Source organism: Salvelinus namaycush, chromosome 3, assembly GCF_016432855.1.
Source record: "Salvelinus namaycush isolate Seneca chromosome 3, SaNama_1.0, whole genome shotgun sequence".
Taxonomy (NCBI): domain Eukaryota; kingdom Metazoa; phylum Chordata; class Actinopteri; order Salmoniformes; family Salmonidae; genus Salvelinus; species Salvelinus namaycush.
This window is the reverse complement of record NC_052309.1, coordinates 32,274,097-32,287,105: the sequence shown is the minus strand read 5'-3', so window position 1 is coordinate 32,287,105 and position 13,009 is coordinate 32,274,097. Positions and strand designations below refer to the sequence as shown.

At 42.5% G+C, this 13,009-nt stretch overlaps 1 protein-coding gene across 5 annotated transcripts in view; it reads left to right on the top strand.

Moving 5' to 3' along the window:
- Window positions 1-9,829: 9,829 nt before the first annotated feature.
- The window catches only part of LOC120030323 (protein FAM222B-like), a 66,006-nt gene continuing 62,826 nt past the window's right edge, over window positions 9,830-13,009 (top strand). For all 5 annotated transcript variants that reach the window (XM_038975728.1, XM_038975706.1, XM_038975736.1 and 2 more), the window contains exon 1: window positions 9,830-9,935. In XM_038975728.1, coding sequence (XP_038831656.1) covers window positions 9,929-9,935 — 7 coding nt within the window. In that variant the 5' untranslated portion in view covers window positions 9,830-9,928. The remainder of the gene's footprint in view (window positions 9,936-13,009) is intronic.

Genomic DNA, 13,009 nt, shown 5'->3' with positions numbered 1-13,009 from the left:
GGAATAATGTCATAGAAGATCAAATCAAATGTTATTTGTCACATACACGTGTTTAGCAGATGTTATTGTGTGTGTAGCAAAATGCTTGTGTTTCTAGCTCTAACAGTGCAGTAATATCTAACAGTAATATCTAACAATTTCACAACAATACACACAAATCTAAAGTAAAGGAATGGAATTAAGAATATATAAATATTGAGCGAGCAATGTCAAAGCGGCATAGACTTAGATACAGTAGAATAGGATAGAATACAGTATATACATATGAGATGAGTAATGCAAAATATGTAAACATTATTAAAGTGACTAGTGTTCCATTATTAAAGTGGCCAGTGATTCTAAGTCTATGTATATAGGGCATTAACCTCTAATGTGCTAGTGATGGCTATTTAACATAATTTAACAGTCTGATGGCCTTGAGATAGAAGCTGTTTTTCAGTCTCTCAGTCCCAGCTTTGATGCACCTGTACTCATCTCGCCTTCTGGATGATAACGGGGTGAACAAGCAGTGGCTCGGGTGGTTATTGTCCTTGATGATCTATTTTCTGTTCTGGTTCATTTTCCAATTCATTCAAATTCTCTACCTTGCATCTGTGATGTTTGATAGCAGTAATGTTTCTTAATTGTCATTGACAATGGAGCCTGGAACCTTCCCCAAAACATACAGGGAATTCCATTCCTCCTGCTCCTCTATGTTGACTCCAGGCGGAAAGTAACTTATGGCACATCAAATTTACCCAGAATCTCCTATAGCAGTCAGACTAGCATTAGATGTGAAGTAACAGGCAGGTGCTAGAGTGATGCTGTCAACCTTGCTGCTGGTGAGGAATAACAAAGTTGATGATATAATAAGCTTGCGACATGAGCATGTCAAGAGGGAGCTGTAGGAGAAGGCAGGCAGGAGCTGCCAATGCAACCGCGCATTCACCAATCCATTACAGATGATTGCAGTCAGTAACACAATACAGCAGCTGCAACTGGCACATCCTCTATAAGGCCTTCATCAAAATACTTTTAAAGTAATGATTTAGCCCCCACCACCACTGAAAAAAACACCCACCTGGTCACATACTGTAGATGCTCTGATTTTTGAGATTTTGTAAATGTAACCTTTATTTAACTAGTCAAGTCAGTTAAGAACAAATTCTTATTTACAATGACGGCCTAAATAAAAAAGTAATAGTCAATCTAGACTTGCAATCAATAGGACTTGTCTGTGAGGTGGATCGATAATGCCTCCCTTTCAAAAATCATCAATCATGTCGGCTGTGAATTTATAAAGCGTAATTAGGTACAGCGTTCTTAAACATCCTGTATTGACATTCTTCTGGGGCAGGAGAAAAGACACAATTCTGCGTCATTAACTTTACTATGGCCTGATGGTGTCCACTGCTGTGTTGCTACTTCCCCATCCCCAGCTGACGCCACTGTGATTGGGCTTTCAGACAGAGCTCTCCCCCCTGGGCCCTTCTCACTTGATGGTGGTGGTGTGTGGATGTAGTAATGCTTGCAGGCTAGGCAGGATTTGGCTTGGGACATTGTAATAGTCTGGTCTGGATGATAACCAAGGCATTTCCATGTCTCATAGAATCTATATGGATCCTAAATAGACACATACAATCAGTTATATCATATACTTGCGAATTATTATAATTTATGGTAAAGTAGTATTGCTGATTCAAATCACCATTCAATATGTTTTAAATGTTGCCCATGTAACTTGTTTTGCTGTTGTCTTTCCCCCAGCAGAAATATATTAATTCCTATATCACAAATGTATCATTACCTGCCTCTCAACAGACATGATGGCAGACATGATGGTATATACTATACAATGGAATAATACATTCTCTCAATGTATGACTGCCATTTTCTCCAAGCCTCAAAATGGTATCAATAATGGGGGAGCAGCGGGCAGGTGGGTGGATGTAAAGGGGTAATTTGTTACAGATATACAGTACCCGTCAAAAGTTTGGACACACCTACTCATTCAAGGGTTTTTCTTTATTTTTACTATTTTATACATTGTAGAATAATAGTGAAGACATCAAAACTATCAAATAACACATATGAAATCATGTAGTAACCAAAAAAGTGTGAAACAAATCAAAATATATTTTAGATTCTTCAAAGTAGCCACACTTTGCCTTGATGACTTCTTTGCACACTCTTGGCATTCTCTCAACCAGCTTCATGAGGAATGATTTCCAACAGTCTTGAATGAGTTCCCACATATGCTGAGCACTTGTTGGCTGCTTTTCCTTCACTCTGCGGTCCAACTCATCCCAAACCATCTCAATTTGGTTGAAGTCAGGGGATTGTGGAGGCTAGGTCATCTGATGCAGCACCATCACTCTCCTTCTTGGTCAAATAGCCCTTACATAGCCTGGAGGTGTGTTGGGTGCCGACCGAGATGGCCGCCTCGCTTCGCGTTCCTAGGAAACTATGCAGTATTTTGTTTTTTTATGTGTTATTCCTTACATTGGTACCCCAGGTAATCTTAGGTTTCATTACATACAGTCGGGAGGAACTACTGAATATAAGAGCAACGTCAACTCACCAGCGTTACAACCAGGAATATGACTCTCCCGAAGCGGATCCTGTGTTTTGCCTTCCACCCAATACAATGGATCTGATCCCAGCCGGCGACCCTAAACAACGACGCAGTAAAAGGGGCAAACGAAGCGGTCTCCTGGTCAGGCTTCGGAGACGGGCACATCGCGCTCCACTCCCTAGCATACTACTCGCCAATGTCCAGTCTCTTGACAATAAGGTTGATGAAATCCGAGCAAGGGTAACATTCCAGAGAGACATCAGGGATTGTAACGTTCTTTGCTTCACGGAAACATGGCTCACTCGAGAGACGCTAACGGAGTCGGTGCAGCCAGCTGGTTTCTTCACGCATCGCGCCGACAGAAACAAACATCTTTCTGGTAAGAAGAGGGGCGGGGGTGTATGCCTTATGATTAACGAGACGTGGTGTGATCATAACAACATACAGGAACTCAAGTCATTCTGTTCACCTGATTTAGAATTCCTCACAATCAAATGTCGATCGCATTATCTACCAAGGGAATTCTCTTCGATTCTCTTCGATTATAATCACAGCCGTATATATTCCCCCCCAAGCAGACACATCGATGGCCCTGAACGAACTTTATCTGACTCTTTGTAAACTGGAAACCACACACCCTGAGGCTGCATTCATCGTAGCTGGGGATTTTAACAAGGCTAATCTGAAAACAAAACTCCCTAAATTCTATCAGCATATCGATTGTGCTACCAGGGCTGGTAAAACCTTGGATCATTGTTATACTAACTTCCGCGACGCATATAAGGCCCTCCCCCGCCCTCCTTTCGGAAAAGCTGACCACGACTCCATTTTGTTGCTTCCAGCCTACAAACAGAAACGCTCAGGTCTGTTCAACGCTGGTCCGACCAATCTGATTCCACGCTTCAAGACTGCTTCGATCACGTGGATTGGGATATGTTCCGCATTGCGTCCAACAACAACATTGACGAATACGCTGATTCGGTGAGCGAGTTCATTAGAAAGTGCATTGACGATGTCGTACCCACAGCAACGATTAAAACATTCCCAAACCAGAAACCGTGGATTGATGGCAGCATTCGCGTGAAACTGAAAGCGCAAACCACTGCTTTTAACCAGGGCAAGGTGACCGGAAACATGACCGAATACAAACAGTGTAGCTATTCCCTCCGCAAGGCAATCAAACAAGCTAAGTCCCAGTATAGAGACAAAGTAGAGTCTCAATTCAACAGCTCGGACACAAGAGGTATGTGGCAGGGTCTACAGTCAATCACGGATTACAAAAAGAAAACCAGCCCCGTCGCGGACCAGGATGTCTTGCTCCCAGACAGACTAAATAACTTTTTTGCTCGCTTTGAGGACAATACAGTGCCACTGACACGGCCCGCTACCAAAACCTGCGGGCTCTCCTTCACTGCAGCCGAGGTGAGTAAAACATTTAAACGTGTTAACCCTCGCAAGGCTGCAGGCCCAGACGGCATTCCCAGCCGCGTCCTCAGAGCATGCACAGACCAGCTGGCTGGTGTGTTTAAGGACATATTCAATCAATCCTTATCCCAGTCTGCTGTTCCCACATGCTTCAAGAGGGCCACCATTGTTCCTGTTCCCAAGAAAGCTAAGGTAACTGAGCTAAACGACTACCGCCCCGTAGCACTCACTTCCGTCATCATGAAGTTCTTTGAGAGACTAGTCAAGGACCATATCACCTCCACCCTACCTGACACCCTAGACCCACTCCAATTTGCTTACCGACCCAATAGGTCCACAGACGACGCAATCGCAACCACACTGCACACTGCCCTAACCCATCTGGACAAGAGGAATACCTATGTGAGAATGCTGTTCATCGACTACAGCTCAGCATTTAACACCATAGTACCCTCCAAACTTGTCATCAAGCTCGAGACCCTGGGTCTCGACCCCGCCCTGTGCAACTGGGTCCTGGACTTCCTGACGGGCCGCCCCCAGGTGGTGAGGGTAGGTAACAACATCTCCACCCCGCTGATCCTCAACACTGGGGCCCCACAAGGGTGCGTTCTGAGCCCTCTCCTGTACTCCCTGTTCACCCACGACTGCGTGGCCATGCACGCCTCCAACTCAATCATCAAGTTTGCGGACGACACTACAGTGGTAGGCTTGATTACCAACAACGACGAGACGGCCTACAGGGAGGAGGTGAGGGCCCTCGGAGTGTGGTGTCAGGAAAATAACCTCACACTCAACGTCAACAAAACAAAGGAGATGATTGTGGACTTCAGGAAACAGCAGAGGGAGCACCCCCCTATCCACATCGACGGGACAGTAGTGGAGAAGGTGGAAAGTTTTAAGTTCCTCGGTGTACACATCACGGACAAACTGAATTGGTCCACCCACACAGACAGCGTTGTGAAGAAGGCGCAGCAGCGCCTCTTCAACCTCAGGAGGCTGAAGAAATTCGGCTTGTCACCAAAAGCACTCACAAACTTCTACAGATGCACAATCGAGAGCATCCTGTCGGGCTGTATCACCGCCTGGTACGGCAACTGCTCCGCCCACAACCGTAAGGCTCTCCAGAGGGTAGTGAGGTCTGCACAACGCATCACCGGGGGCAAACTACCTGCCCTCCAGGACACCTACACCACCCGATGTCACAGGAAGGCCATAAAGATCATCAAGGACAACAACCACCCGAGCCACTGCCTGTTCACCCCGCTATCATCCAGAAGGCGAGGTCAGTACAGGTGCACCAAAGCAGGGACCGAGAGACTGAAAAACAGCTTCTATCACAAGGCCATCATGACTGTTAAACAGCCACCACTAACATTTAGTGGCCGCTGCCAACATACTGACTCAAATCCAGCCACTTTAATAATGGGAATTGATGGAAATTATGTAAAAATGTATCACTAGCCACTTTAAACAATGCCACTTAATATAATGTTTACATACCCTACATTACTCATCTCATATGTATATGTATATACTGTACTGTATATCATCTACTGCATCTTGCCATCTTTATGTAATACATGTATCACTAGCCACTTTAAACTATGCCACTTTATGTTTACATACCCTACATTACTCATCTCATATGTATATACTGTACACTATACCATCTACTGCATCTTGCCTATGCCGTTCTGTACCATCACTCATTCATATATCTTTATGTACATATTCTTTATCCCTTTACACTTGTGTGTATAAGGTAGTAGTTGTGGAATTGTTAGGTTAGATTACTTGTTGGTTATTACTGCATTGTCGGAACTAGAAGCACACGCATTTCGCTACACTCGCATTAACATCTGCTAACCATGTGTATGTGACAAATAAAATTTGATTTGATTTGTTTGTCATTGTCTTGTTGAAAAACAAATGATAATCCCACTAAGCGCAAACCAGATGGGATGGTGTATCGCTGCAGAATGCTGTGGTAGCCATGCTGGTTAAGTGTGCCTTGAATTCTAAATAAGTCACAGACAGTTTCACCAGCAAAGCACCCCCACACCATCACACCTCCTCCTCCATGCTTCACGGTGGGAACCACACATGCGGAGATCATCCATTCACCTACTCTGCGTCTCACGAAGACACAACAGTTGGAATCAAAAATCGCAAATTTGGACTCATCAGACCAAAGGACAGGTTTACACCGGTCTAATGTCCATTGCTTAAGTTTCTTGGCCCATTTAAGTCTCTTCTTCTTATTGGTGTCCTTTAGTAGTGGTTTCTTTGCAGCAATTCGACCATGGAGGCCTGATTCACGCAGTCTCCTCTGAGCAGTTGATGTTGAGATGTGTCTGTTACTTGAACTCTGTGAATCATTTATTTGGGCTGCAATCTGAGGTGCACTGAGACTGCACTTGAAGAAACATTCAAAGTTCTTGAGATGTTCCATATTGACTGACCTTCATGTCTTAAAGTAATGATGGACTGTCGTTTCTCTTTGCTTATTTGAGCTGTTCTTGCCATAATTTGGACTTGGTCTTTTACCAAATAGGGATTTCTTCTGTGTACCACCACTACCGTGTCACAACACAACTGATTGGCTCAAGTGAATGAAGAAGGAAAGAAATTTGACAAATTAACTTTTTACAAGGCACACCTGTTAATTGAAATGCAATCCAGGTGACTACCTCATGAAGCTGGTTGAGAGAATGCCAAGTGTGCAAAGCTGTCATCAAGGCAAAGGGTGGCTACTTGGGCCTCCCAGGTGGTGCAGTGGTCTAAGTCACTGCATCGCAGTGCTAGCTGGGTTCGAGTCCAGGCTCTGTCGCAGCCGGCCGCGACCGGGAGGCCCATGGGGCGGCGCACAATTGGCCCAGCGTCGTCCGGGTTAGGGAGGGTTTGGCCGGCAGGGATATCTTTGTCTCATTGCGCACTAGCGACTCCTGTGGCGGGGCGGGCCGGGCACAGTGCAATCTGAACAGGTCGCCAAGTGTACGGTGTTTCCTCCGACACATTGGTGCAGCTGGCTTCCGGGTTGGATGGGCATTGTGTCAAGATGCAGTGCGGCTTGGTTGGATTGTGTTTCGGAGGATGCATGGCTCTCGACCTTCGCCTCTCCCGAGTCTGTACGGGAGTTGCAGCGATGAGACAAGACTGTAACTACTACCAATTGGATACCACGAAATTGGGGAGAAAAAAGGGGGTAAAACATGTAATAAATAAATTAATAAAAAGGGTGGCTACTTTGAAGAATCTCAAATATAAAATATGTTTAACACTTTGTTGGTTACTACATGATTCCATATGTGTTATTTCATAGTTTTGATGTCTTCACTATTACTATTACTATTATTGAAATGCAATCCAGGTGACTACCTCATGAAGCTGGTTGAGAGAATGCCAAGTGTGCAAAGCTGTCATCAAGGCAAAGGGTGGCTACTTGGGCCTCCCAGGTGGTGCAGTGGTCTAAGTCACTGCATCGCAGTGCTAGCTGGGTTCGAGTCCAGGCTACAAATAAAAAGAAAAATAAAGAAAAATCTTGAATGAGTAGGTGTCCAAACTTTTGACTGGTACTGTATGTCTTTGATTCGAGAATTCAGACTGCACAATTGAATTCTTCATCAAATCACAAACCATATGACTCTATTGACTAAGGTGGGTGAAAGACTTGAACACTGGATTCTGTGTACATACAAATTATTTGGATTACTGTAATAAGCAATGAATTGTAATCTAGTCTTGCAAATGTAGAAATATAAAATTATTTGGATTATTAAACTTTTGCTCAGTCATATATTGTGTAGGCCTATTTACCAAGATGTTATGCATTGAATATTGCCATCAATATGATCATGTTCCACATCGTTGTTGGTGTCACAATAATGAAGGATATCAATAGTTGACCTAATAAAATGTTCTGGAAATGTTAAGTAGAGCATTGCATTTCATAATACAAGCATACATTTATTAAATAGATTATGACATTTCTCCCATTCTTTTCTTGGGACTTGTTTCAGGTAGAAGATGTCCCTAATCACAGTTCTAGAACCAGCTAAGCCTAACCCTATCAAAATCTAAACCATTATTTGGAAAATAAACCTAACTGATCTAAGATCAGTGCCTGGGAAAAACTTCCAGCTAGAAGACTGACTTGGCTGAGAAGGGTGTAATTGCAGATCGCAATTAGCGGCGTTTTCTGATATAGGCGTTTCTTGATATTAAGTTACACCCATTGATGCTCGCCATTAGTCAGTGGCCGTTTTTTTGTTTTCTGATATAGGCGTTTCTTGATATTAAGTTACACCCATTGATGCTCGCCATTAGTCAGTGGCCGTTTTTTTCGCGGGGACAACAGTTTTTGACAACCGTGGTATCGTAGCCAATTATGTGTATAAACCCTGGATGATTGATTGTATTGAAGCCCCCGCATAGCCATCTTGGTACTCTTCCTCAATTGTAAAAAATATTTTGGAAGCTATAGAAATGCATATATTAATGTCTACATTCGTTTTTTTGACAGGTATATTCTATTACAAGTATGCACCGTAATGCATACTTTGAAATTATATTACGTGAGCTTATATAATTATATGCACATTCTATGCACATTAGTATGCTCACATTTTTTTTTCTCATAGTATTTTTTTTATAGAGTACTAATGTTGCTGTCCCCACTACAAAGAAGGACTTAAATACATGCAATGTTTTCCTTTACACATTTAATTGAAATACTGTAGAATTACATTCATTCCTATGGAGGACTGCTCCTACTAAGGAGTTCCAATATGGCCGCCCGGGGGCTTAAAAGTTCTCAATGGCCAATACATAGCATCAGCAATCCAGTGTTTTATATATGTCATCGATTGTAGCTAAATCTAACCACAGAGGAACAGGAAAAGAAAAGCCCAACTCGGCGGAAAATCTGTCTTTGTTGTTTCGTTCACCAAGCAAGGAGTGTCGAATTTGGTCAACAACAAAGATGTATGGCTTATTTGCTACATGAGGTTTATTTAATGTAATATAAATTTCATAATGCTTAAGTTGTTACTAGTGTACTGATATAAGTAGGACACGTGACATCGCAGCAATTTAAAAAATATATATATATTTTACCTTTGTTTAGCAAGTCAGTCACATACACGTGTTCAGCAGATGTTACTGCGGGTGTAGCGAAATGCTTGTGGTTCTAGTTCTGACAGTGCAGCAATATCTAACAATTTCACAACATATACCCAATACACACAAATCTAAGTAAAGGAATGGAATTAAGAATATATAAATATATGGACGAGCAATGTCAGAGCGGCATAGGCTAAGATACAGTAGAACAATACAGGCAATTAACGTCAACAACCCTCATCAAATATTTAAAAATTATTACAATAATGAGATGTATCCACCAATCCAAAGAAAAGATAGGAGGGAGTTAGACCGCTTTGTGGACAACGACTCCCATTGTTAGGGCAGAGAGACATGTAATCTTGTCAGTATATCCATAATCTTTGGCCTAACCCTGACCCCTTTCCTAAACTTAACCTCAGTCTCCTATAACCCTGAACCTTTTCCTAAACTTAACCTCAGTCCCCTAATCTGCCATGGCTAATTCACCTAACCTGTTACGTTAATTATCCTAACCTGGCACCTTAGTTATCCTAACCTGCTAGCTATGTAAACAAATTACCTGTCGAGAAACCGTCAGTCTCTTAACACCGGAACTGACCAATGGCAGGTATCAATGGGCGTTTCCTGATATCAGTGAACGCTCATATCAAGAAACGCCCCGAATTGTGGTCTGCAATTACACCATATTGACTTGGCTGGGTGCTGAGAAATTTGCGCATGCGCCGGAAGTTGCTGCCGCAGACAGCAGCAGTACAACAGCAAAAAATCTGTTTTTGAATTTGTAAACCATGATGATTTTTTAAGCGATGCCTTTCGAGGAGGTACATGGAGAGTAAGTATTTCTATCTAATATGAGATTTCATTCATCATTGGAAGGTAATTACTTGTCATAAATGTGTGCAAAGCCGAGACGGCAACAAAGGAGTCAATCTAACGTTAGCTATCAATCCGCTAGCTCTGTGTTTCATTAGTTAACGTTAGCTAGCTGCGAGTTAGCATGCTAACTGCTGGCTATTGATATTGCACTAGCAATACATTTGATTAAAAGCCTCTCCTTTGTTCAAATAACTCTGAATTCAAGGTTTTTGGCATAACGAGAGACTTCAGTTTTCACTATTGAATGTGTCAACTAGCCAACATTATGTCAGTTAACTAATGTTGATATGTCAATCATAATTGAATGGACTGTAAGATGGCTATACAATGAGGCTAAACTGTTACCTTTTACATTATATTCTAACTAAATTAATTATGCATTATCTTACGTTACCTAACCATTTTGTGGTACATGTGCTATCTACCGTAATCAATTGGTTAACTAGAATATCAGGAATGTCTTTACTTTGCCTTTCTTTATTGTGCCACTAGCTAATTGCTTTCAATTAGACGCAGGTTGATTTTCATTTCGCTGATTAACGAGTCAACTATGTAGTTTACAAGCCTGCCACCTCCTTCAAATATTCTCATCTCGGCTGTGTTCTATTGTGGGGGATGGATATTGAATTGATTGCCAGCTTTCTACATTTGGACAACCTGCCGCTGGTGGGTGGTCCAGATCGAATTTGTTGTGCGTATAGTAGGCAGTGTGATGCCCCATTGCTGTGCTCCGTTGATCAGACTTTGAATCATCCAGTAGCCATCCAAGAGAGAAATTAGTAACCCTTTTATGTGGGGTCTGTCTCTGTGGGTGGAGGCTGAGCGAGAGACTGGAGAAACACCTGACTTAGCTAATAACAGTGGCCTTTGAAACAAGACAGGGGGCGGGTATGCGTCAATGCCACCATATCGTGATTGATCTGACAGTCAACACGCGGTTTGGACGTGATGTCAGCAAGTGTTAGCATTTTGTATGGCTTCTTTTCCTATGTTCAATAATGGCTACTATGCCTCTTTTTCATAGACAGACTCTCAGTATTGTTGCTTTCTTGCTGTTCAGCCTGACTCAAATCTACCTCGACAACCCAGCTTTTAGTTGTCTCTCTTTACACATCAGCATATTATTAGTTTGTGCAGGATGAGTCCAAGATAAACACTGGTGGAGTTCGTTTTGCAAGGCATGGTGCCCTGGGTGGGCGGAGTTTGTACATTTTAGACAGTTCCATTGGTCCTTAAGTGAAATCTCCACCTCATCTTGCACAAACCAGTGAGAGATTTGGTAAGGTAACAAAAGGTTTACATCATGCTCATCCGGCAGCCACACGACCTTGCGCACGGAATCTCTACTCTTTTTACATTGGAGAAAGCAATTTGATTGGTAAACATGCTGGCAGTCTTACTGATTCGACGCGATCCAATCGGGATGAACCAAAATGTGACTTCCGGGTTGATGAGGGAAAAAATTGTACATATATATGGGCAGAGTTGAGGGAGAGAAAGGGGGATGTTTCAGCCTGTGTGCCTCGACAGATCTGGTTTAGGTGGCTCCTCATTACAAAGTGTGGATTTTAATTCTGCTGCAATTCTGGAAATCTATTATGATGCATTTTCAGCTGATGGGATCTTTGCTGTATTTGTGCGGATTCATCAAATACCACCCATGATCAATTGGAGCCTGGAGTAACGTTACGTTTTTGTCAAATGGTCAGTTTTATTCTGTTACTGCTCAGCTACTTGAGCTGTCAAAATAACATCTCAGTTTTGCACTGTCTTGTGTAATGGGATGTAGGCCAATTGCTGTTGTGTCATTATTCTGATTAACAGTTGTCTTTTATGCATTGTTGCAGAACCACTGCAGTTTATAATAGTGTAATACATCTGTGATTTAATGTCAGTTGTGATGACATGGGGTGTGATTTTTGTCACTAATGTACAGTTGCTGATCACAAATTAAAATGTCAGTGTCCTCCAAGAGGTTGTATAATGTAGCAGTGTTATGTCCTGTCCTTACTCGTGGAGTCTGGCACTTCTTTAAAGTGCATTTCCTTTGCCGACTGCCAGAGTGGTTATTTAATTTACGACAGAGAAGATCTAATCGTTCTGATATCTTCTGCTTACTCTGTCAAAAATGAGAGCTTGACATTAGTTAGCCCGAGAGTGCTGTTTTACATCGTTGCGCAGTTGCCCTACATTTTCCAAAGGGTGAATAATTACATTTCAGACCCTTGTTTCCTGAGAAACGCAGGCTCCTTGACTCAGTGTAATTATCGAGTATTGTAAGGGATAATTTTGTTGTCTGGGTGCTACGTTTCCATCACAATGAAGAGCCATTAAAGTGATTTAACATTCTTCAATGAATCCCAGACAGTTTTGTCTTGATGCTCAAGAGTCAAGACTATTACATTCGTGATGCTGTACTACTCTATTTGATCTCATTTCAAGTTTAGAATGATGACGGTTCAATGGCTGGACTAGGGCATGCATAGAATGGAAATGCTGTCTAAATTTGCTTTAATATATTAAAACATCTTGATGAGAAAATGAAAATATTATTATCCCCACTCATATACATACACTGCTCAAAAAAATAAAGGGAACACTTAAACAACACAATGTAACTCCAAGTCAATCACACTTCTGTGAAATCAAACTGTCCACTTAGGAAGCAACACTGATTGACAATAAATTTCACATGCTGTTGTGCAAATGGAATAGACAAAAGGTGGAAATTATAGGCAATTAGCAAGACACCCCCAAAAAAGGAGTGATTCTGCAGGTGGTGACCACAGACCACTTCTCAGTTCCTATGCTTCCTGGCTGATGTTTTGGTCACTTTTGAATGCTGGCGGTGCTCTCACTCTAGTGGTAGCATGAGACGGAGTCTACAACCCACACAAGTGGCTCAGGTAGTGCAGTTCATCCAGGATGGCCCATCAATGCGAGCTGTGGCAAAAAGGTTTGCTGTGTCTGTCAGCGTAGTGTCCAGAGCATGGAGGCGCTACCAGGAGACAGGCCAGTACATCAGGAGAC